The sequence below is a fragment of the Sinohyriopsis cumingii genome, chromosome 8 (assembly GCF_028554795.1).
Source record: "Sinohyriopsis cumingii isolate HCF-2022 chromosome 8, ASM2855479v2, whole genome shotgun sequence".
In the NCBI taxonomy this organism is placed as follows: Eukaryota; Metazoa; Mollusca; class Bivalvia; order Unionida; family Unionidae; genus Sinohyriopsis; species Sinohyriopsis cumingii.
Genome location: NC_142968.1, coordinates 47,682,901 through 47,708,080, shown reverse-complemented (window position 1 = coordinate 47,708,080; position 25,180 = coordinate 47,682,901). Strand labels below are relative to the sequence as shown.

At 36.1% G+C, this 25,180-nt stretch overlaps 1 protein-coding gene across 1 annotated transcript in view; it reads left to right on the top strand.

The window, feature by feature from the left end:
- LOC149793435 (lysosomal alpha-glucosidase-like) overlaps positions 1–23,679 on the top strand; it is a 48,135-nt gene extending 24,456 nt beyond the window's left edge. Inside the window, exons 9-21 of the mRNA XM_089967429.1 lie at positions 4,179–4,292; positions 4,895–5,008; positions 7,870–7,954; positions 9,679–9,796; positions 10,194–10,327; positions 11,343–11,494; positions 12,374–12,525; positions 14,355–14,439; positions 14,834–15,015; positions 20,433–20,521; positions 21,210–21,259; positions 22,639–22,785; positions 23,550–23,679. Of these exons, the coding sequence (XP_089823555.1) occupies positions 4,179–4,292; positions 4,895–5,008; positions 7,870–7,954; positions 9,679–9,796; positions 10,194–10,327; positions 11,343–11,494; positions 12,374–12,525; positions 14,355–14,439; positions 14,834–15,015; positions 20,433–20,521; positions 21,210–21,259; positions 22,639–22,785; positions 23,550–23,612 (1,485 nt within the window). The 3' untranslated portion in view covers positions 23,613–23,679. The remainder of the gene's footprint in view (positions 1–4,178; positions 4,293–4,894; positions 5,009–7,869; positions 7,955–9,678; positions 9,797–10,193; positions 10,328–11,342; positions 11,495–12,373; positions 12,526–14,354; positions 14,440–14,833; positions 15,016–20,432; positions 20,522–21,209; positions 21,260–22,638; positions 22,786–23,549) is intronic.
- The last annotated feature ends 1,501 nt before the right edge of the window (positions 23,680–25,180 follow it).

Here is a 25,180-nt window from a genome sequence, read left to right as displayed (position 1 = left end):
ACGAGAGTTTAGAGTTGAAACATATTTTTTCCATGATGTTCTTTTACTTTGTTTAATCGTGCGGCGAGCATTAGCCCGAACAATACGGTACTTAGTTAAATTTTCGGGTGTTGGACGATTATTAAAATTTTTCAGTGCTTCTCGGCGTTGTCTAATGGCCTCTTTACATTCTTTTGTGAACCATGGTTTTGAGAGTTTTTTACCGTTTGGTGAGGACTTGGGAATGGATTCTTCTGCATTGTCGATTAAAACAGAAGTAAAATATTGAAAAGGGTTATTGTCGTTTAAGACAGTATCCCTATTAAGTCTAGTTGTACAAAGTGTTTCAAATTTGGCCCAGTCGGCCTTCTTTAAATTCCAATGTGGAACTGCTTCGTCAATTGTAACGTTGGTATTGTTAAGAGAGATTGGAAAGTGATCACTGCTGTGAAGGTCATCAGCGACCTTCCATTCATAGTCCAAAAGCAGCGATGGGGTACAAATTGTCAAATCAATACACGTGTATGTACCAGTTCCTGGGTGTAAATATGTCGGTGATTTGGTATTATATAGACACAAATCGTGTCTGGAAATGAAGTCTTCTATTTTGTGACCTCTGTCACTTATGTGATTTGAACCCCATAAAATGTTATGGGCATTAAAATCACCGAGTAGAATAAAGGGTGCGGGGAGTTGTTGAACAAGGTCGTCTAATTCATTTGTTACTAAATTGGTGTTTGGTGGTATGTAGATAGAACAAAAGGTAATCACCCGATGCAGAGTGACGCTCACAGCAGTGGCTTGTAAATTTGTGTTTAGAGGGATGACGCTATGAGGGGCTCTGTTATTCACAATAACAGAGACTCCTCCTGAGGCTCTGTCAACATTATGAGAGTAGTTGTTAAACAGGGAGTAGTTTTTAAGTGTGATGTTATCTGTATCTTTCAAAACTGTTTCCTGAAGACATAGTACTGCAGGATCACGTTCGTTTAAGAGAAAAAGAGTATCATTGTAGTTGGCTTTAAGTCCTCTACAGTTCCATTGTATGATGGTGTTCTTCATTACAAGTTTATATTGAAGATTCTGGAGCTAGGTTAGACCTTTCGCGGAGGCAATGTCTTTGGTTATTTATCTGGAGGAAGTACGGGGGTGAATTTTTTGTTGTTAGGTCTGGAGCCACCTTGAGGACATGGAGCAGATTCTTCTGCATCCATATCCTCAAAGTCTCCAAACCTATTGTGCAGTTTTATTGGGTCATCAGACCCTTTTTGCTGCCTATTTGCTGTCGACTTTTTCTTACTGTTTGGTGATTTTGATGGTGGAGGATTGTTGAACATTGTTTGCGTCGATGTTGAGTTTTTTGGGGGTTTGTAATGCGATATGGTCGAGACGGAAGGGGATTCAGGTGGGTCTGTTTGGGTTTGGGCGTCTTTCGTTGCTTTTTGATTGCTCTTTACTATGGTTGAGAAGGATGGGCCGGGGAGTGATGTTCTAGTTTGTACAAGCTTCCTGGCCTCTGGATACGGGATGTTTGATGATGTATTTGATCCTTTGGATTTCCTTCTCCTGTTTCCATATATCGCAATCTTTTGAATTTGCATGGTGTTCCTTGCCGCAGTTGACGCAATGCGGAGTGGCTTTGCACTCGGATTCCCGATGAGAAGGGTCTCCACATCGTCCACATACTTGGTTTCTGGAACAGCGGTCTTCATGATGACCGTATTTTTGACATTTGTAGCATCGGAGGGGATTTGGTATGTATACCTCAACCCTAACTTGTAAGAACCCAACTTTGACAACTTTAGGTAAAATTGGTCTGTTGAAGGTGAGTATAATGGTGTTGGTGTCTTGCAGATCGTTGTTTCGTTTGATACGAATCCTACGAACTGCAGTGACACCTTCACTTTTCATCCCCTCTACGATGTCTTTGTCGCTGACTCCATCCAAGTCACGGTAACGAATGACGCCTTTTGATGTATTTAGAGATGTGTGTGCGAAACAAGTCACTGGGATGTCATGAAATACCTTAATTTTTTGAATGTTCTCAGTGTGTGCTTTACGTTCGCACTCCACAAGCAGACCACCTGATTTAATCTTTTTAACGCTTTTTGGTTTGCCGACTAATCCAAGTATAGTCTTTTCGATTATAAATGGCGATAGTGCGGCTAGGGGTTTGGTTTCATCTTTTGATTTGATGACCATGAAGCGAGGAAACGATTCCACACTACATGGTTCATCATCTGAGTCAGTTCCCGTTTTGGTACGCTTATTTTGATTTTCTTGATTTTCCATTTTGGCTTGAATAAAAATTTAGCACCCGTGCTCCCCACCCACCAAGGAGCCCAACAAGGGGACACTTTTCAAGTGTCAGGGATACACAGATGCCATACTCAGTTGATAAAATTACCTTTGATTGACCCTGAAGTCGCCAATTTCTAAGGTCGGTAAAATTACCCCCCGACTGACCCGTTAAGCCACCGCCTTCTAGGAAGTCTTCTAAGACTTGGAAAAGGGAAAGATAAAGGAAGAGAATTTAGGGGCAACGGTGGTATCAAGAGAGATACAAGGAGACAGATAAAGAAGGTGAGAGAGTAAATAAAGACCTCCTAGGGCTCGGCGTGACCAGCCGATTTGTCGGAACCGGGCCCATCCCGACCACCCGTCTAAGAGAAGTAGAGGCCAAAGTAGTGTGTTGCAGGGAAAGCCTCTGCTCAACTACCAGGATCCTTTCCTCCTCCGACACGGGACGCAACCCACGGCAAACAGGTTGCCTCTACTTAGTCGCCTTTTACGACACGTAGCGAGGCACGTCGGGCCAATTCTACAACCCCGGACCTGCAGGGGGAAACATCAGAGACAATAACTGCTATTCTTCTAAGTAAACAGCTCCCTTGCATATTTGATAATTATCTCAATTCTTATAAGTAAACACACACCCCCAACGTCAGAGACAATTACTTTTTCTTTTAAGTAAATACCTCTCTGAACCAGAGACAAGTACTGCTATTTTGCTAAGCAACCACCTCCCTCACGTCAGAGATTACTTATATGACTGAAAGCAATGCACTTCCACACAATCAGCGACAATTAGTATTCTGAGAGTAGAATTGTTTATAATTTGACTCCAGCACGTCTTTAATAAGAATAGACGTATACCATGGTTCCTGAGTATAAAACCCCACCGTATACCACTACATTTTTCAATTCTGGCGTGGTCTTGGATCCCGTATAATTGTCTTAACTTAGATAGCCATCTGAAATATTTCACTTAAGCTATTAGCTTTAACGAACATGATGAACACTTGTAGGGTGATTTGTTGTTTTTCATTAAATACCTTATATTTTTTTGTAAGCACAATTATGGAACAGTCTTGTTGGAACATTCCTCAGGAATAGACTCCTCATAAAAAATTGGGTCTTTTCAAAAACGCTTGTGAACAGTGTTACAAAGAATGAACATTGTTTAAAACGCATATCTGGCGAAGCAACTGCAGTCCTAATACAAATGCAGAATTTCTCTATCTGTTGCCTAATGCAGAATTTCTCTATATGTTGCCTAATAGTTGTTCGTCCAAAAGAAATGTCTGTGAACTGAACAGTTATTTTCTTCAGAGTCTTGATGACAAAACAGTTTCAAGATGTAGCTCTACCAACAACACAAAGAACAAGATGAACCCTCGATTCTCACAAACTTGTGTGTTTGCAGCTAAAAATTTATATATTTATTCTCAGAAGAAATTATTTGCTATTTTGTTGTTGACATATTTAAAAGAAACGTTTATAAATTTACGTCGATTTTACATCATGGTCTAACATTTTGATTTATATTTTGTCAAAGGCTATAGACGCTTACGTATGATTCATTTCGAGGTAGGGAAAACCAATATATAGTTTCACCAACACGTCTTGAAGTTACGTCCAGACTTGAGACAAATGATTAATTTTAAGTCAAGCTTAAATTTCCGTAAATAAAAGGACAGGGTTGTAAATTTAAGTATAAGTCCAGGCTTGAAGTTTCATGGTGATATCGAGGCCTAGTTTAAAATGTTAATTGCCTTTTTCTTGTTATTGCTTGCATTAAATAATGATCGCCCTTAAACGCGGATATATTTATGGCGTTGTGCGTTATTAGCATGTAATACGTAAAATCAAAATTTTAAAAAAAATTCGATTGCATGCTCTTCTTTATATTTCAATAGGATCCTGGCATAAGCAGCGAACAACCGCCCGGGACGTACCCACCCTACGACGATGGAGTACGAGAAGACATATTTATCAAAACCCATGACGGTTCTCAGATACTTATTGGAAAGGTGAGTCATTCAGGTGTATCATGTATATAATAATGACTGTACAATGAATATGCTTTTTTCTGTCTTTTGTAGCTCAACTGTTCAAGTCAATCAAATCAGCTCGTATTTGTTTGCTTTTTAAAACAAAACGCATGTGTAAAATTCATTCTCCGTTGTAATATAAGTTACGTAGCCCACATTAAATCGCAATTTTAAACAAAATTGTTTCTATTTAATTTTATCTGCTTTTATATATATATATATATATATATATATATATATATATATATATATATATATATATATATATATATATATATATATATATATATCCTCTAATTTGCAAAGATGCAGTGATGTTAATAGCTTTCAGTTACTCAATGTTAATGCCATATGGCGGTGCTGAGTGTTGTCACCACGGTATATCATACGAATTTTATAATATAATATATAATGCTAACAAGCGCTATTAGTTTGTTATCAATGTAGTTGTATGATTTATATCAGGAATGGACGAGTCCTAACATCAAGACACTGTATTTATTTTGAAAATCTGGAATTCTTTCTTGCGAATTCGTTTCTATCAGAGCAACAGAACGTTTGATATCTAACAATATTTAAAGGTTTGGCCCGGACTTACAGCGTTTCCTGATTTTACACATCCGAAGATTATAGACTACTGGACACGTCAAGTGCGTTCCCTCTACAATCAGCTGCCATTTGACGGACTGTGGATTGTAAGACATAAATTGATCTTTTAACATTAATTTCTAAAATCCATCTCATTTTGAGTTCCAGGAAGGATATACAGTATCAGAAATGGTACTCAACACAGGATTACAACATTATTTATTGTATTATATGCATTGAACATGATTTAACATTTTTACTTTTATTCATGTATCTTGTAGTGCCTTATGTTTAAGCCTATCTGGAAAGCTTCATCTCCCTTAAGAACTTCAACTTGTAATTTGAAGCATATAGTCAGCATTGTGTTGACGTGCCATGAACCATACATAATACATGCATACATACATACATGCGTGCCTTCCTGTCTGCATGCTTTCCTGCCTGCCTGCATGCATGCATGCATTCATACATACATACATACATACATACATACATACATACATACATACACGTTTGCTCAGCCCCAGTTAGTAGCTCGTGTATAAAGAAAAGTATTACTACAAGTCATGGTTTGATATCTGAACATATCCGCAAGCTAGAGAAAATCTCTTACGCAAGGTTACCGTGACCAGAGATAAGATCCGGCATCTTGAATTGACACAGACGTTAGATCGAGCGACTTTCCATCTATGTGCACAAGCTTTCTCCAAAGATCAGAGGAACCCGCGAGGAACAGGGGCCTGTTCTAAATTATTCAACACGTGGACAGACAGCGAGAAGGACACAGTCCGCTAAGTTTGATAGGATCAGGTCAAAGTGACATCCAATCGGAATTGAAACGTTGGTTTGATAACTGTTTATATCCGAATTATAACTTCTAACTAGCAAGCGAAAAATTTAGTCTCGTCTAGGACGATTGCTGAGCAATATAGGGTTACTCCGAGAGATCCACTTGTAATTTGGCGATAAAACTTGGAGAGGAAAGTCTAAGGAAAGAAATAGCTTCGTAAAGGTCAGTAAGTTATTTGCTTGAGTTTTGCGGAATACTATGGCGTTGTAATTGTAATTACGTGTAGTGTGTATACTTTATTACTAGGATTGTTTAGTACGTAGAATTGCCTTTATAGTGTTTAATTTACATGCGCATTTGAGAAATAAGTTGAGTATTATGTAGATTATTAGCTTATGGTATTTGAATATTTGTGTACTTTGTATGAGTTCTAATGTAAAGAAATGCGTCTGATTGATGTGATATTGTTTAGTAAAATGGGATTAGGAATGTACTGATGAGACGCAATTTATTGATGTATGTATGAATGGTAATTGATACCGTGCATTTATTACGGCATTGTTTTGCCATTAAAGAAAGTATGCCTATTTCGATGTGAATGAATGCGTGACCGAAGAAATTTAATAGCCGTTATCTGATGATACTCAGTGTAGTGTGAGATGAGAGGACTAAGGAAAATATTGCACCGTCCTAGTGTTTTCACGGGAAGCTTTTTGGGGGACAAAACTTCCCGTTCAGTGAGTCCCGAGTCTCTAAGAGGGGAGACGGACGTAAGACTAGCAGAGCAATCGGAGTCGACAAGTCTAGTCGGTATTGAGTCGAGGAGGAGGAAAAGGAGTCGAGGAGAAGAATGCGGAAAAGGAGGATGAATAGGGAGAAGTCGAGGAGGAGAGGGAATTTCGAGAAAGTCGGGAGGAAGAGGTGACGGAATTGGAGGAATGGGATAGAAGAATGCACAGATGAATAGAATACATGGACAGGTGGAAAGCTATCTCACACTACTAATCAAATGATGCAACAGGATATCACAGGGTCGAGCGGAAAGAGGGTACTTGGGAAATTTTAATCATAATGATTATTTAATTGTCATTAAATTGCTATTCGTTGAATTTCAGTTTTTGTATATTCATACATTTAACCGTCGTCATTGGTGACTGGGGGCTCGGAGCTTTACATATATCTTTCGCTTATCTAACTTCCGACCAATCTCGAGCCTGGGTAGGATTTCGATAATAATTTAAATAAAAAATTGGAAGCACCCCACCCCACACCTACCACCGGCAAAACAACCGTGACGTCATACATACATACGTACGTACGTACGTACGTTCATTCGTACATGCATACATACATACATACATACATACATACATACATACATACATACATACATACATACATGTCTAACCATGACATAATTGCGTTCCTTTATTAACGGCTAATACTAAGACGGCAAACTCTGAATTTAGATGCCATCGATGAAAGTTGTCCCTTATTTGATTGACTACCTGCCTAGGTTGTTACCTGACGAGAAAATGATACGCGAAGGTTGACGCCCGATTGATCAGCTAATGTTTTCTACCAATTGCTTGGTACAGTTAGATAACAAAACTGCACCAGAATGACAAATCAAAGCCCATGTTTAATGTGTTGTACATATATAACGGTCAGTTTCAAAGGTGAGCCTTTACGCCTTTCTTTATTTCCTTTACCTTTAATTTGCGGGAGATGAAGTGAACAAATGGGGTTTTATTGCAAATTCTTACTATATCATAGAGGAATCGTTCTCTACAATTATACTGATTTATAGTCAGCTATAAACGAAATCTTAGTAGCTCACAGATCTTCGAATTTTCGAGTTAGATATATCGAATTAAAAGTACCCAACTAGAAATAACTTAATTATTATAGTCAGTTGCACAATGTCATATCATATATAGTCCTAAATGTTTGTAAAAGAACGTGGTTTTTTTATCACATGATTTCTATATCCGTTTTTGTTTGTCTTCTTAATATATTCATGTACAGCATATATTATATAAATTCGATATACTGAATTAAATTTGTAAACATAATCAATGGTAAATACACAGTTAGAAAATTCTGCTTAAATCACATCGTAGACCTTTCTTGTCATTCATATTGAATATATAATAAGTATTATTTATCTTATTTTAGGATATGAATGAACCATCAAATTTTGTTGAAGGGTCGAATACTGGTTGTACGGACAATAGTTTGGACAAACCGCCGTATATACCATGTAAGTTCAAATGAAAACAAAGGAGACATTAAATCTTTTATAACTTTCTTCGCTTGCTGCCGGTGGTTGATTCATTCTATTCGGTATGGATAGCTAGCCAAAATAGTATATAACGCTACGGTATCTGATTGGATGCAGCGCCTGAAGGAAACTGATTCAGTCAATTTCCTGGTTACTTTTACCTTAGAAAATAAGCGGGTATATTTTCTCGGTCTCAACAGGCAAAGCCATATATCGCGTGCTGTTTTGTTTGATTTAATTATTCATATGCAAGCTTTTTTTTTCTAGTGAAGACATATGAACAACAAGGAAGCCGCCATTTTGAAATACCTAACGGATATAATGAGTTTTTTAATTGGTCAGTTGATGTTGCTTGCTACTGGCAGTAACTCTTTAATAAACAAAAGAGCACTTGTTCAAAACATTGTTTCGACTAGCAACATATTCCAGCGGTCGATGTAGAAAATGTGAATCGATGACCCTAGTCTAGCAAATATATTTAGGACACACGCTACTAATTATATGGAAAAATGGAAGCCAGCCTGGAAATGGGTGAAGATAAATAAGAGCATATGTGTTTCGCTGGCCAGGGTTGGTTGATAATGTAAGTTATATTTTGGAAAGAATTTTTTTGGACAGAGTATCCTAGTTGTAAGTGAAAAAAATATAGACATTGTGTTATTGATAGAATTTCAGTCCCTCAAGAATCTTAAGTTTGGAATACTTCTTACTAAAATTTGCAACATACTCTTTGGTGCGGGATGGAAAGCACATGTTTCAAACACATGTAGGTCCAGAAAATGCCGCTGCTCATATCCTTGTCTCTACACAGAAGCTGTCATCCAGGTTTCATCTATACTGATAAATACATGTTTGATCATGAGCACTCAGAAATTTAAAATTATTGAATTCTTAATGGTGATTACATAGGTTTACTATGGGAACTTAATTAGTAGCGTGAATCATATATATATATATATATATATATATATATATATATATATATATATATATATATATATATATATATATATATATATATATATGCGTGTGTGAGAGAGAGATTTATATTTTTAACATAGATTTAACAATTTCTTAGTCATATCGATACGATGTTTGTAGTGTGTCAATTGTGACAATTTATAGTGATGTCTTTTGAATGGGCATTAAGCCGCAGACATGTAGCACGATGTCCCACCCAGCCACATTATCTTGACACTAGGCCAACCGGTCCTAATACTAACGTGATAATGCTGAGCGTTTTTGCGAGTCAGCTGTTAGTACTATTTGTATGAGTCATTGGTATGACTCAGATGGGGTTGGAACGAATATGTTTATAAACAATCTAGAAATTTGCAATATATATATAAAACTTACAACAGCATAATCCATGTTTATTTTATTTATCAGTTATCGTGAACAATGGAGTCCCTGACCTTCTGGTACTTTGTCAAGGTCAATGCCGTTCGTAGTTGGAAGAGTCATGTAAACGGGTATTTTAAATAATGAAACGCCTGCTCACGTGAAGAAAAGAAAAAAATTCTTTATAAGAATTCTCATTGTAATCGAATATCTTGGAAAGACAGGATATCTTAAAAAGACGAGAAAGGTTATGTTGAGAAAGTGAGAAAAGGTATCTTGAAAAGATAAAGTAAAGGAGAGAAGATCATACAATCTGGCTGTATAATGCCAGCATTCACCGAATTTAATTGTTTTTCTCCAAGGGATTTCTGATGGCAACCTCGCTGCAAAGACGATCTGCCCCTCTGCCAGACAGAACCTTTCATCCCACTACAATCTACATAGCATGTACGGCTATTTCGAGGCAAAAGCCACTTTTGAGTAAGTTGTCACTTTTTTTGCATCTGTAGTTACTATTTTTGAAGTTAAATAAATGACGATTGTTTATCTTCTGCCTATTCACTTTGATAAAGTTAAATTGGAGTACCGTAATATTCGCTTATAAGTCGAGTCACACTGTAAACTTAGTGTGCATGCAGACCAGGTTATGTTATTTGTTCTACTGATTACTCCTAACATACTACACAGACCCAGAACTGTCGGCGTATTTCGCCCCGGCGTATCTGATCCTGTGCAGTTTACAGTTAGACACTACTTCTAAGCGAATATGTACGGTTCGGCTCTATGTAATCATTTTAACTGTCATAACATATTTTTCAACGAATAAATATTTGCTGGTCTGGCTTTATTAGTCTTACATACTTGTTCGTGCATACAGAGCGCTGAAGAGTGTAAGACAACGGCGTAGTCTCGTGATTTCTCGATCAACGTTTCCCGGAAGTGGGGTGTATGGCGGCCACTGGGAAGGAGATAACAATGCCGTTTGGAGTGATATGTATTACTCGATACCAGGTAATTTTTAGTATCAGCTGAGCCTTTAGGCACGTTTCGTTTTTACATTTCATTGGAAAGTTGTCCATGACGAGCGAATATAATAATAATAATAATAATAATAATAAACGAAGATGAACAAATACCTCTAACTTCGCAGACATTTCCGGTTTCCGTCACATGCTCATAGAAGTAATAACCCAATCGGAACATAGCTCAGCATTTTCCGTCATAAAGGAGAAGGAAAAAACCACGGTCGGTTGCCTCTGGGTGTCCCTGGGAAAGTCAATTTTCTCCTATTTCCTCAACATGATGTAGCTAGTAAAGTGTTAAATGTACAGTTAAGACACACAAAAAAAAAAAAACAATGACATAGTAACTGCTAAATTTGAATAAACAATGCCGAGAAAATCAGGGAAGTAATTGTTTATGCAAGCGTAATCAAGGGAATCTATTGTTGAATGAGTTTGAAAGATATACATCGAGCGTGTCCTCTCTTGAAATAAACTATTAAATCTGATTCGCTAATTCCTCAAATTACGCCGTTGTCGAAAAATTGTAGATTCATATATCAATTTATTTGCTTTTTTCTTAACAAATGTTCTGAAATATGATATATGAATTGTAACCGCTAGTGAAAACAAGTAACGTCTACAAGAACCAACAGCTATCCACACGCTGGCGTTACAATAATGTCTTTAAGCCTGTGTAACACAAGAAAGTGTTTCTTTTAAAAATTACTCGGAAACCCTAGTCCTCGTCCACTCCACCTAATGCTTCTATATTTATACAATGTTTCGTTTCCGATATTGATAAATACGTAAATAGTTATTTATTTTTTTCGTCCATTAGTGTCTTTAAAATGAATACACTCTTTTCTGTTCCGTTCCTTTATCCTTTATTCCGTTTGGCTCTATTCAACCCCGTTCTTTTCTTTTCTATCCTGTTCTATTCTTTTTTTGTACTGTTCTATTCTTTTCAACCCCGTTCTTTTTTTTTTCTTATCTTTTTTTTTTTTTGCCACGTTCTTTTCCAGCATTGTTGAACGCCAACATGTACGGGATACCATTGATGGGCTCTGACATATGCGGATTTGGCGGCTACCCTACCGAGGAGCTCTGTGTCAGATGGACACAGCTTGCGTCATTCTATACGTTCATGAGAAACCACCGAGATTTCAATGCTTTTGTGAGTGTGCTTTTGTTTTCAACGTTTTTATTTATTGCACGCGCGTTAATCGAAATGAAATATCAGACATGAATCTTAACGATTCAATTATAGTAATTATAGCCAAAGCTGACACGATGCGGAAAACTAGTGTAGACGCTGGTATCGTCCGTTACAAAGAATAACCGCCGCGACTGATTGCGGATCTTTGACAAGGGACATTATTCCTGACATTACTGTTGACTGATTAGTGGAATAAGGATTTTCATATAATTACTAGCTTTACTTCCCGAAATGATGGTAAGCATGCCCATTTACATATATAGTGAGGTAGCAGCTCTGTGCTCACCCCCTTCCCTGAGTATCCCCTCCCCGAAAAAAGTGAACAGATGGTTAAAATTATGCGCTATATACGTTGGACCCTCTTATGAGGTCCGGTCCCACAGACCCACATTACACCCTCGTGCAATATATCTGGATCTGCCATGTTAGCTATAGTTGCAGTTAGATGAAGTCCATAGTGTTAAAGTTCACTGCAAGCGCTTCGAAATTGGTGGTTCGAGGCATAACATCATTGGGCTTATGTTAATTTAAAACAAGCAAATATATATATGTTTTCCTCGCTGGTATAGAAACATCATAAGTAACAACACACTGCACAATGACATTGACTTGGATGCCATACAGAGGTAAATGAAATCGAAATCTAAGTTTATCTGAGGATGAAGCTACCGTGAATCACTCGAATTATTAACGTGAATTCGCTGGATTTGTTTTCACAATAAATCAGGAGTAGTTGCAACAGATGAACTAATGATTAATGGATGGATTGGGTGGTATGATAGATAAATTAATTTTTTATTTTTATTTAAAAATTTACAATTTCCATTTTGGTATTAGGACCAGGATCCGGCGAGCCCTGCTTTTCGGGAAAGTCAACATATTCTGAAATCTGCGGTAGAGTTCCGATACCGCCTACTACCGTATCTGTACACGTTGTTTTTCGAAAGTCACACCAAAGGAACACCCGTGGTTAGACCAGTATTTTTTCAGTGAGTATGTATACATGTAAAATCTGAATAAAATCAGATCTCCACTGTTCAACGTGAAAATTTGACAGCGACTGCTTAAGGGTCGTGTTCTGGTAACATTTGAATTAGCCAATAGAAAATCAGCTTTCGGAAATCTGAAACTGAATCATATCCTTCGCCCCCCATAGCCGTTAAATAAGCGACTCTGTTATCTGGCGATTTGCTATTTAGTTTTGGATACTATTCCTACACCGACAATATTTGATGTCACGCCTGCATGTTAAGAGCAAAATATTAGTTCCAAACACTTGGTTCCATTACTTGTCATGCCTTAATGAAGCCTATTTAATGCATATCTTGGAAGTAATTTTAAATCAAGCAATATCCCTTTTAAATAACGGTGAGGTAATATGCGTTTTTGCAAGGGGTTAAAATGTCGATGCTTGTTGGAGCACCACCGTTGTCACTCTTCATCATCATAGCCGCTAAATAAGCGACTCTGCTATCTGGCGATTCAATTTGGATATTATTTCTACCCGAACCAACTCGGTATTCACGTCTGTATGTTATGATTAACCGTGTAGTCCCAAACACTTGGTTACATTCCTTGATTTATTTTTATGACTTGCTAAGTTCATTCTTATATATATATATATATATATATATATATATATATATATATATATATATATATATATATATATATATATATATATATATATATATATATGTGTGTGTGTGTATTGATTGTTATTTAATCAAAGTTCAGTTCTTCTTTAACAAAATATGTTATATGTGTTCTTCAGTAACGTGACCACTGATATAGGACTTCATCTGATTGGCTGATAAAATTGGCTGATAACCTGTCACCAGAACATGACCCCTAGACGTAGCACAGTGGAGATTTGATTTTAATCATAGCGTATGCAGGTATTAACGTGAAATGGCACATCATCACAACAATGGTTATGTGGGTACTGTTAAAAGTAAAGTTCCGGTGTTTCAAGTAATAAATAAATTTTGCAAGCATAAATACTAATAACCTAAAAATATCTTACTAACCTTAGACTATTGAGACCTGACCTAAAAAACAACAATATCTGAAGAGGTATAAAGTAGTACTGGCGAATGCTAAAAATGGGGGTAGTAGTGGAGATGCTATCTGCGTCATGGTGCTGGTTTAACTAAATTGAGTGGGATCGATTCATAAGCCGTGCTGTGATGACTCAAGTGTTTCTAATGCAGAATATTTAATTTATAATGTTTCTAAAACACTATAGCATGCAAATATTTAGCGTGGCGGACTGAAATGCCTCGATCAGTATGAATATCTGGTGACAAGATAAGCTTTGATAACCCTAACAAGACAGGTGTATGTTATGGTTTTGAAGGCAAGATATGTTCAATTTCAGTTGGGTATGCTACGTACAGTCTACAGACGCTTAAGACAGACATGCGCTACTATATTTTTTAATTCAAGACATCCGGCTTACCTGATGCGCAATTCGGATGATAAACCGATCCGCCCTTTGCTCGGATATCAATCAAAATCACGAAGCTGTACTTTTACATGCAATCATATTCGTACATTTGCAGTTGGTAAAAAATCTTATCAAGATTGGGTTGAAAACCTCGCATTGTCATTATGCATCACTGTCCTGACTCCTGTTCTAGCTATAAGATTATCAACTTTATCAAGACCTGTAGTGGAAGAATCTAGTCAGGAGTATTATTCTTCTCAGAAACCATGGTGACTTTCTTAGTACAAGGACCATCTTATCTGTCGTATGCTATCAGTTTGAATGGTATAGGATAAAATTTAAGACAAGTTCAATGTCCGCTATTTACAGGTATCCAACTGATAAAGCAACCTTTGCCATTGATAGACAGTTTATGTGGGGAAGTGGACTGTTGATTTCACCAGTCTTGGAGGATGTAAGTCAATCTCTCTCTCTCTCTCTCTCTCTCTCCCTCCCTCCCTCTCTCTCTCTCTCTCTATCTCTCTCTCCAGATGCTTGCAACACATAAATGCAAAATAGTTTTGTCCGCATAGCAATCGGTTAAACTTTCACAATTGGAATAATTTTTGAGGGCATGTATATTTACCGCGAGATTGAGAGCACGGTTCTTTGCTCCGGTTAATTGTAATGTAAACAAAAATTACGAACAATTGAGTTATAGAGGTTTGCATTAGAGTACATTTATTTTAAAGATTTTGTAACGGTGCAGTGGGATGGCTGTCCGATCCATGATCGGTGTATGACGAAGAGTTAGCGATAAATACAGAAAACATCCATGGCGAACACTAACAAATTTATATGGTATTTAGGGAGCCAGAACCGTGAATGCTTACTTTCCGACAGACAAATGGTACGATGCCTACACGGGTAAAGAGGTGGCTAACACGGGCCAGAACGTCACACTGCCTGCCCCGTTAGAAACGATTAATGTGCACGTGAGAGGTGGTACGGTGATTCCCATGCAAGAGCATAATGTTACAACCGCTGCCAGGTAAAGTATAGATTTTTTCATCTTCTCAAAAAATATTTTTTTCTGAGTATTAGCAATGAAAGGTGGATTTGGATTTAAACCATTAAACATTTAAACAGTTCCTGAATCTGTGCCTCAGAAAATACGCATTAGAGTATTTCAAAATATCACGTTCAGACGCGTTAATAGAACAATAGTTAAAAATCAGTCAATTCGTCTTATTTACAACGTCATAAAGTTCCCGATACTGCAATCGTGAATAATCGACAATCATTGTAATTCAAGTGCACGAGGGGCATTTGAAGACTTCTGAATATTTTTTTCGAAACTGTTTTTATTGTTTTGAATCTGTCATTAGAATTATTGGCGATTGATATTCAAAATAACGTTCTACAGCTGACTGTGTAGCATCCGAGACTCCTGCAGCTATATGCGTGTGACGTAACACAGGTACAAAAAAACAGTGACTTCAAAATGTCAGAGAAGGATAAAAAATCTGCCACTGAGGCAAAGGCATACTGTTAATTTTGGGTGCTTTAAGGGTACTCTCCGATTAATATCAAGGCCGACTTGGATGTAGTTTACGGATGTAATTCTCTATTATATCGTACAATTCTGAGATGTCTTCATCGTTGTAAAGATGATCGCAAATTCGTGGAGATATCCCATGGGCTGGAAGACTACTACGATTGGTGAGCGGAAAGTGGCAGTTGTGATTTGGAGAAAATCTGTAATGATGCTCGATACACAGTAAACAATCTTCGATTTTTTAAAAATTTTTTTTATTTATAGAAATACATATGTCACGAGTGAAGTGGTAACATTGTATTGTCACGAGTGACAAAGCATTGAGTAACAAAACAAAATGTTTCCATGTTTCCATTTCATGAGTGAAATATTTCTGTATATCTGCTGAAAAAACGTAGATTGTCTTTTAATTATTGGGGTGGGGGGTGGGGGTTAACAGGCAAAAACGGCATATATGCTTGAATTATCTTCATTCTGTAAGAATGCTATTAACAGCTGCTTTCCTACATCGATAACAAGTTATAAATTTGAAAATAATTTTAGGACAGTGAAATATTACAAATTTAGCTTGGACATAATATGATTCAAAGTGCGTATTTTCATAAATTAACGACTGCTTTATTCGTATGAAAACGAAGAGATTTTTTAAAATTTTAGGGTAACTAGAAACAACTGAGGGGTTGTACCTGCCAGGTTTTAGAGGATAACATCAATGCACAAAATATTTTAATGATTATGAGCGTACTTTTAAGGATTTTTGTTCTCTATTACATTTTTTTTGTTTCTGCATTTAGGCGTGATTTTTGTGTGTGACCGTGGTAAGCTTGCAGTTCGGTAGCAGAATCTGCATCCAGTTTTCGATTGCCACAAAATTTTCTGTTAAAAATCAACACTAATCAGTACCCGATTTATCCATCGTTTTCAAGACGATCGTGACGGGAGTTAAATTCCTGCTTGAAAGTTTATTATTATTATATTTATCCGTGATTTTCTTTCGTCACATTTTTTTACGGTTTGTTGTCGAGTATTACAGGTATGGGTGACATATAACAACAGGTCATGTAAGTTCAGTCACTGAGTTTCCAAGATTGATGTAGAACACTACTTATCAAAGTTGATACGTGAAGCCTACATTTTGCTGTCTGGAGTAGGTTATTCTTCATGGCACATAAGCACACTGAAGGGCCGACAACAGATACATAAGATACGTCAATCCTAAAGTGAAAGGAGAGGGAGCGAAGAAGAAGAAGAAGAAGAATGAAGAAGAAGAATGAAATAGGCATATATACAGGGATCGTCCTGGGCTACGAAAATGTAGCAAACTGCTATTTTGTTTTCCTTATTGGCGACATAATATACCATCTGGCGATTTTGGGGCGACAACCTTTTTTGGCTGTTTAATTTGTACATACAATCATGGATTTGGAGTGGAGACATTCAAAGGGACCACGAAAGGAATCCACAAACTTGATACACAATGCACTGGAATATATCTGTTACATAAACAAATTATATGTTTGTATTGACAAACCTATCTTTACATTGAATTGTCACGTCATAATCCGCCTATGTTGACATTTGGCCTGAGTACTGTATGCTGTGATACACTCAGTCATGCTGCCGGACAATACCTACAATCGCCCGACCTCTGAAGACGCGAATAGAACCAGCTACAATTAATTGAAAAACGGCTAATGCTTCTGTTGTTTATTTATTTATTTATTTATTTATTTATTTAAATCATACCAATAAATTAAATTTGCTGAAACCTCTGAGAAAACTGATTACCTTTGAAGTACCGACTGCTATGTATAAATACAAAGTAAATGGAAAAAATCTCAATCAAAATCATAGACTGTCAACAGTGCAACTTTATCATGGGACAGCTGGAAACTTGGACGTCCGTGGTTGAGATATGATACAGAGCTAAAGCAGATGTTCTGTGCTATATGTATGAAGGTACAAATCATAAACTGATTTACAACTGGTTGCGATATTTTGAAGGAGTGCGTCATCAAACAGGAATCCAGGCAGGGTAAGTAATACATGGTAATTTTGCTCATTTATCTTTTAATTTTGCCATCAATCCCGTGTTACGACTCGAAGAACTTAAACTACGCAACAAGAAATAGCAAAACTTGAAAATAATTTATTTCTTAAAATACAGGACTGAAATAAATAAATTAACTTACGGCATGGTGAATGAATTCCTATTTCCTAAAAGTCCTTTCAATTCCAATAATTCCACGAAATCCGAATACTTTCCAACGAACAATGCCCATTCTGTGTTCAAGTTTCAAATGTACAGACATATTTCCAAAGAATTCAAATAATCGTTGAATAAATTTGGGTAATACCGATCAGTTATTCCAGCGTGTATTGCAAAACATTATTTTCAAAAACCAAGCTGTGAGATCGAATCCGTAAACAGGCAGATTGGGGCTTATACCATCGGTTAGACTCGAGCCTCTTCGACATACTTCAAAGAAACCGCCTGTTCTACAGTGAGTGAAAGCACTAGCAATTGACTGACATATAAACATTGGCCCCTTTTCATTACAACTAACAATGCGTAAAATGGGTGTGAATTTATGTTAACAGTTTAACTGCTCAAGCTACCATACATGTGATAACTATTTCCCACATTTTATATCCCACCATATTTCCTTATTGTCAACTCATATATGCATATACCACTGCTTATTAAATAACATTGGGGGGTGGTGGGTGGGGGTGGGGGTGGGGGTGGCACATATGCACTGAGTGATATGTTTCTTCATTGCTTCTTTTAGTTTAATGATGGTAATTAATGCTTATATATATGGTATATTAATGACCGGTGTTCGTACAAGTAAGTTTCATTGGTGGGATTGGCGATCCTAGTTTGCTCGTTGAGAAGAAAATGTACAGCATTCGGTGATCATTCTTGGGATTTAGGCAGCATTTCACTACAAGCAAGCAAGTAAAACGCGGTAAAAATAAATTTCTGAACTCCAGGTTGACGGTGATGTACTTTGTGAAGCTAGCCATGAGTGTGTGTGTGTGTGGGGGGGGGGGGCATTTAATTCCCGAATGCATGAAATCGACGGTCGCATTATACGTCACTGGTCCTACATTGTAAAGTACGACCATTGGGTTTTAGTATTAAAACGTCATTGACAAAAGTTCCTTACAAAGCTATTATTTGGAAAATATTTTAAATGTACATAATGTACATTTGCTTAATACTTGATGTTTCTATTATATAAAAAAATAGAGATATAGACTGTAGATGTCAGAAAAGTAGATATTTTACATATGATAATCATTTATTTCAGGTGACAACAGCCATATCAATGCATTAACGGTGATGCGGGATGCAAAGACCATGGAAGTAGTGCAAAAATGTCATGTAATGAATTATTTTGTAATATTATGGCTGTATTGCTTGTTGTCAATAAAGTAATAATTATCACATCATTTTCAGTTTTCATTGCCTATTACATTAATAGGCTTGGAAAAATACTCTCTACTTGTTCTGGCGACATTTTTGGAAATTGGCGACAAAATATTGAGGTTGGCGATTTTTTGATGACAATTTTTTAAAAGCCAGGACCATCCTTATATATATATATATATATATATATATATATATATAAAAATACAGGTTTGAATAAGGGCGGATATATTTCCCAAATGACACGAAAAATAACGGCATGTCTATTTCCTAAATTGGGATAAAAATGTAGTTCTAAATGTGATATTACCACTGTGGCGATATGATTTTTCCCCCACTGATACATTTCAATATCTGACTATGACATAGAGAATATATTTCTTTTATCACAGATATTAATTCGTCAGCTGCTTTTAAGATAATGAAGAATCATTCGAAAACTTAGAAAGGTTTGTGCAAGACGGGTCTCATTTGTTGACGGCTGATCAAAAGCAGAATCAGGTAGAAATTATTAGTCCAGAAGTGATCAGATACATCTGAATGGGTTGGACACAGGCGATGAAAAATGGATTTACTTTTCTAAACCCAAGTAGAGCGAAAATAAATTAAGTCTGGACTGGAGAAAACGACCAGAGACGGCAAATTGTTCTACGTTTTCGGACTGTCAAGAGAGTTTAACACGCACTAATTGTCTTTGCAAAAGGCACGTTCGTCCAGGTAGCTGTTCCTACTTGAACCACTCAAAATTTGTATGCTTGCAAAGTTTTGCCAAATGTTGTAGAACATTACCAAACCACTCGTCCGCGCACCTGTACTCGCAGTTTCCATCTACTCCATAAGAGCCCAAGGACGCAAAAATCCGCCTTCTTGACAGACTTCCTGAAGGAGCTCATCATCCCATGTTTGTCATATCCTCCAAACAGACATGTTTTAGCTCTTTGTGACTTTGTGGCTGAATTTTAACATCGAAGATTCTCAAAGGGACAGACGATTTGAAAGTCAACAAGCTGTTGTAAGTGCAGCTTTCAAGTGCATGAATAACATGCCAAAATGTTAGTAGAAAATGGCATTTAATAATGGGATATTCTGATTGAGATAGAAAGTATGTAAATAGGTGCATAAGTAGTACATTGAGGGAATGCACTGATCCAGATATCACTAATAAAATATTGTGTTGTACAGGGGACTAATAATCTGAATTTTTGTCAAATATCCCTCGTATTTTCAGTAAAAGAAATACCAGAGAAGCTGATATTGCTGAGACAGGTTATACTTTACTATCTTAACGTAACAAATCAAAAATGTTTATGTGATTTTAATAATTGAGAGCACATTTTAAATGTTTGAAATACAAGCATGAATGATTTTAATATCTTAATATGTTAGGTCTAATTACAACTTATTGGTAACAATATGTTATCAATTTGCAACTGAAAAAGTTGACGGTAATTAGATCTGTAATGTTGATTTGCAGCGTAGGGAAAGACTACAAGCTTGTCATTGCCCCATCCGAGGCTGGCATTGCGGCAGGTGATCTATTCGTCGATGACGGAGAAGCGTTGGGTAATATCTATCTATCTATCTATCTATCTATCTATCTATCTATCTATCTGTCTATCTATCTATCTATCTATCTATCTGTCTGTCTATCTATATATCTGTATATCTGTCTGTCTGTCTATCTATCTATCTGTCTATCTATTTATTTATTTATCTATCTATCTGAGAGAGAGAGAGAGAGAATGTACATTTTGTTTAAACAGCAACTCAAAATACGTCTTAAACGCACGCATACATTTTTTTGGGTAAGGGTATTGGGTATTGTATTAGGTTTAGTGAGCCATGGGATATCGCTTTCAGATTTTATATTGAGGGCAGCTACTAATAATTAGTGACAGCATTTTATTAAACGGTAAAATATATTAATCGGTTTCAATAACTGACATAATATGGTCAATTATTTCATCAGTTCAAGAGACCATAGTGAACAATTGACAGAATAACAGCAGACTGACAGACGGACAATATAGCCATGGCGTTGTCTTTATTTAATTGTTTGGGTTTTAACCACGTGAGATGATTGTGAAGATCATATTCAAGCGAAGAAGATTTATAATTTTATGAAAAGTTATTATTCATGTAGTATTTCTCAGGATGATAATAACGAAAATTTGAAATGGACCTTGTCTCTTACTTCGTGATATTCAGAAACTCGTATGTAACATTTATCAACCTGTTTGTTTTTCTTTAGATGCTATCAGCGGAATGAAGTATATCCTTCTACATTTTACGACAACAAGGGTAAGATCTCCCATGTAGATTTTCTTCTGTCTGTCTAGTCCTATGCTTACACACACACACACACACACACACACACCGTCTAAACTGTCTTCTTTAGCATTATTTTGATAGTGTTGCATTCGGTGATCACACATGCGATGCAAGTAAGAATTAGTGAACATGATTGATCAGTATATAAAGACAGCAGCATCAATGAATTCTTTGTAAAAGAAAATATGTAAAATAATATAATTTGATATGATACCTTCTGGGGAAAGTTCGAGTTTTGAAATTTACCTTTGGAAATCAAAACATCCGGCCAATGCAACTGAATTAATTCTCTATAATAAAAAAACACCCCCAAAAATCAAAACACAAAAGAAGAAAAAGCAAACAATAAACCATCGAAAACCGCGCGAAAATTGCGATATTGAACATCGTAATGTTCTACTGTGGGTGCCTTTAGTTTGAATATTACGCCCCGTGATAATCGGGAGTCGGTATAAATTTTCACATATGGTTCCGGACTGCCTGCTATTAATAGAACCTTTAACATCTCACACAATAAGCCGCATCTCTTCCAAATGCATGCCAGCATAAATAAACAACATACACATTAAATTATTTACTTACCCTCCCGTTTGTTTCTAATCCCTACCGATTTTGAAAATGAAGGCAACAATGATATAACAAATGCACACAATTTGGGCATTTCGTTCATCAATGTATAGTTTCCAACATGATTGTCCCGGGGGATGGAGAATACTGTCACCTTGTTGCCGTTTGAAACCAAACGGTAGTTTCTTAAACTAACAGAATCACCATAACTGCATGAACGAGTCTAGTTCTGAATAAATTCTTTAAATTTCCGTCACTTTTGGAGTGACGTCCCATTTAACACATGAATACAAGAATTGCACCTTTTCATTAACTTCGTTTTCTGCAGAAATGTTAAAAAAATAACATTGCGAATTTTGGATGCAGACACGTCACATGTTTTGCTGAATATAGACTTTTCTAGAAAGCGGACATAAACAGTGAGTAGTCTGGTTCTTTACATCGACAGCTTCCGTTTAATTTGAAACGCGAACAAGATGACAAAGTTAGGGATTCAACTGGATATAATAGGGTTAGAAATTATAATTTGACGAATGAAATGATTAAGTTTTGTGTATTTTTAAAACAAATCCATTAAAACGTATCTATTATCTTTTTCTTATTTAAAATCGATGAGGGATAAAAATAGACCGGAAGCTAGAGAATAATATACCATTACAATGTTGGTGATTGAACTGTCCATTTTCAGAAGCGGATTTTAAATTTGTTTCGGTTTACATGAATTATTGCCAGAACCTTGATTTTCCGTATGTTTTAATGTTATTTAACAAAAATCTCTTCAGAATGAACTTAGATCTACGGTACAGGTGAATGGTCTACAAAAGAAAATGATGCTAGGAGAGATAACCGTTTTTGGTGTATCTGAAAATCCGAGGCAGGTCTTAGTGAATGGAAAGCACACTGCACACTCCTATGACACCATGAACAAGGTAAATGCAACGTCTCATAAGTTAGATATACATTTCAATGAGAATTAATACAGTACAATTTTGTTTATTCGAAAAACACTTATCCATATATTCATTTAATTCGACCCTTTTGTACCCCTTCCACTCCCCATTTTGCAAATTTGGAACGAATTAAACCCATTTATCTAAATGTCCATGAACCCGCGTCCCCCACCTTCCGCGTACATCAAATCACAAGCTGTCCTGATCGCAAACATTTTTTTAATATAAAAATTACTGATGATTATTGAAATTTTATCCGTGTTAGACGATATAATATAATTATCTTAAGTTAAAGTCTGTAATAATAAATCATCATCATCATCATCATCATCATCATCATCATCATCGCGAACTCCATTCTGATTATTATTATTATTATTATTATTATTATTATTATTATTATTTTTAGTCACATCAACAACAAAACAACCAAAAATTATTATTATTATCATTGTTATTATTATTATTATTATTATTATTATTATTATTATTATTATTATTATTATTCACAGCAACAACAAAACAACTAAAAATTATTATTATTATTATTATTAATAGTAGCAGTAGTAGTAGCATTGTTATTATTATTATTATTATTATTATTATTATTAATAGTAGTAGTATTGTTATTATTATTATTATTATTATTATTATTATTATTATTGACAACGACAACAAAATGACAACAAACTTCTGTTTTGTATTACAAAGTTTTCATTTAATATTTTTTCCATTCATTTTAGGTTCTAAACATTCAGCACATCCAGATCGATATGTTGTCCCCAATACATGCAACATGGTCATGAAACGTGCCTATATTTTATTTTAATATTTTCATTGTCCAAAAATGTATATAAAATTTGTTGAATCGACTTTTCAGAGTTTTTGTGTATTACTCTTTCTGTAAACTGTCTTTCTTTCAGATAGTGCGTTTATCGAAATTATCATTTAACTCTGTGTCGGAATAAAATAAAAAATAAAAAATATAAGGACATTTCAAGAGACAATATATACTACTTGCAAAGTTATTTCTTCTACGAACATCGTAACAATGCCTTTGTATTTGATTGACGAGAATAAATTTATTGCGTATAATATCACTAATCATCCGCATCATTTGTAGATAAGAATGTGCAGCGAAAATCTCAAAGCGGTCACCTCCTTTAAACTACTTCCTACAACCAGCCAGTTTACTTATTGTATGTATGTATGTATGCATGTATGTATGTATGTATGTATGTATGTATGTATGTATGTATGTATGCACTTTAGCGTCATTGGGAATTTAACATGGGAATGTCACCTGGAGATCAATGGGAATTGAACATTGGGTGGCGTTATGGGGTTTATAGGGTCAAAACTTTTTATAGGGGTTAATGCATTTGTAGGGACAAAGGGTTGATAGGGACAAAGATAGACATACAGGAACAAACAAATACACATCCAAACAAACAGAAAAGAGGACATAAATGTTCGAGAGGAAGACTCACAGATATAATAGAGACTCGAAAAACAAGAGTCTATTGTATGAGTTGAAAATATTTATTCAAGTAAATACATGGGCTATCTGGCCTGTGCTTTGGTATAAGCATTATCCATTTAATATATAAACATTCGGACATGAAACAAACCTATTTACGAGTTATTTAGTTCTTGGTTCTAGTAAACTACTGTTTAAAATTAAAGTTCACTCCTTTCTAAAATCACTTCATATGCAACGTATTTACATTTAATGTTCACATATAATAAAAAGCAAAAAACAAAACAAGTAACAACCAATCAAATAGGGCAAAGTACGTGTTTCTCTCTATATCCGTCACACACGTTCTTAAAAATCTGGTCAGCTACCATTTGTGCCCCAACGTGATGCTTTTCATCACATACTCTATTTCATTCGTAAATCTGCCGTTATGTCCATCGTCCTAGTTACACTTATCGGTAAACAGATCAAGTGCAATCATCGTCTTCTTCCCATGGAGATACAATACATGCCATATGAATAGTCACTTTTCCATCGGTGCTGTCAAAAATGTTCTTTCATCATTTGCAGGTCTTCTATATCGCTAAAAAGTTTGGAAGAATTTAGTTCTGCAGGTGTGCTAAACCCGAGACATTCAGGCGAGTTCAAACGTAGGTCCGTAATAAAACCAGCTACTTCCTCGGCTGGATCGTCAGACGCGAAGTCTTTACATTTCACCGTGTAGGTGTAAGTTGTTGTTCTAAAAAACAATCTAGGTCGCTGTCTTAGTTGTTTGGATGCTAAAATACTCATTTAGGTCTACTGAAACCTTTCCCTTCTTGAACGTACTTTGCTCTGACGGTATGGTGCTGAAAGAGGTAAATGGTGCTTGTACCTTCTCTTTTTTCTTCTGCG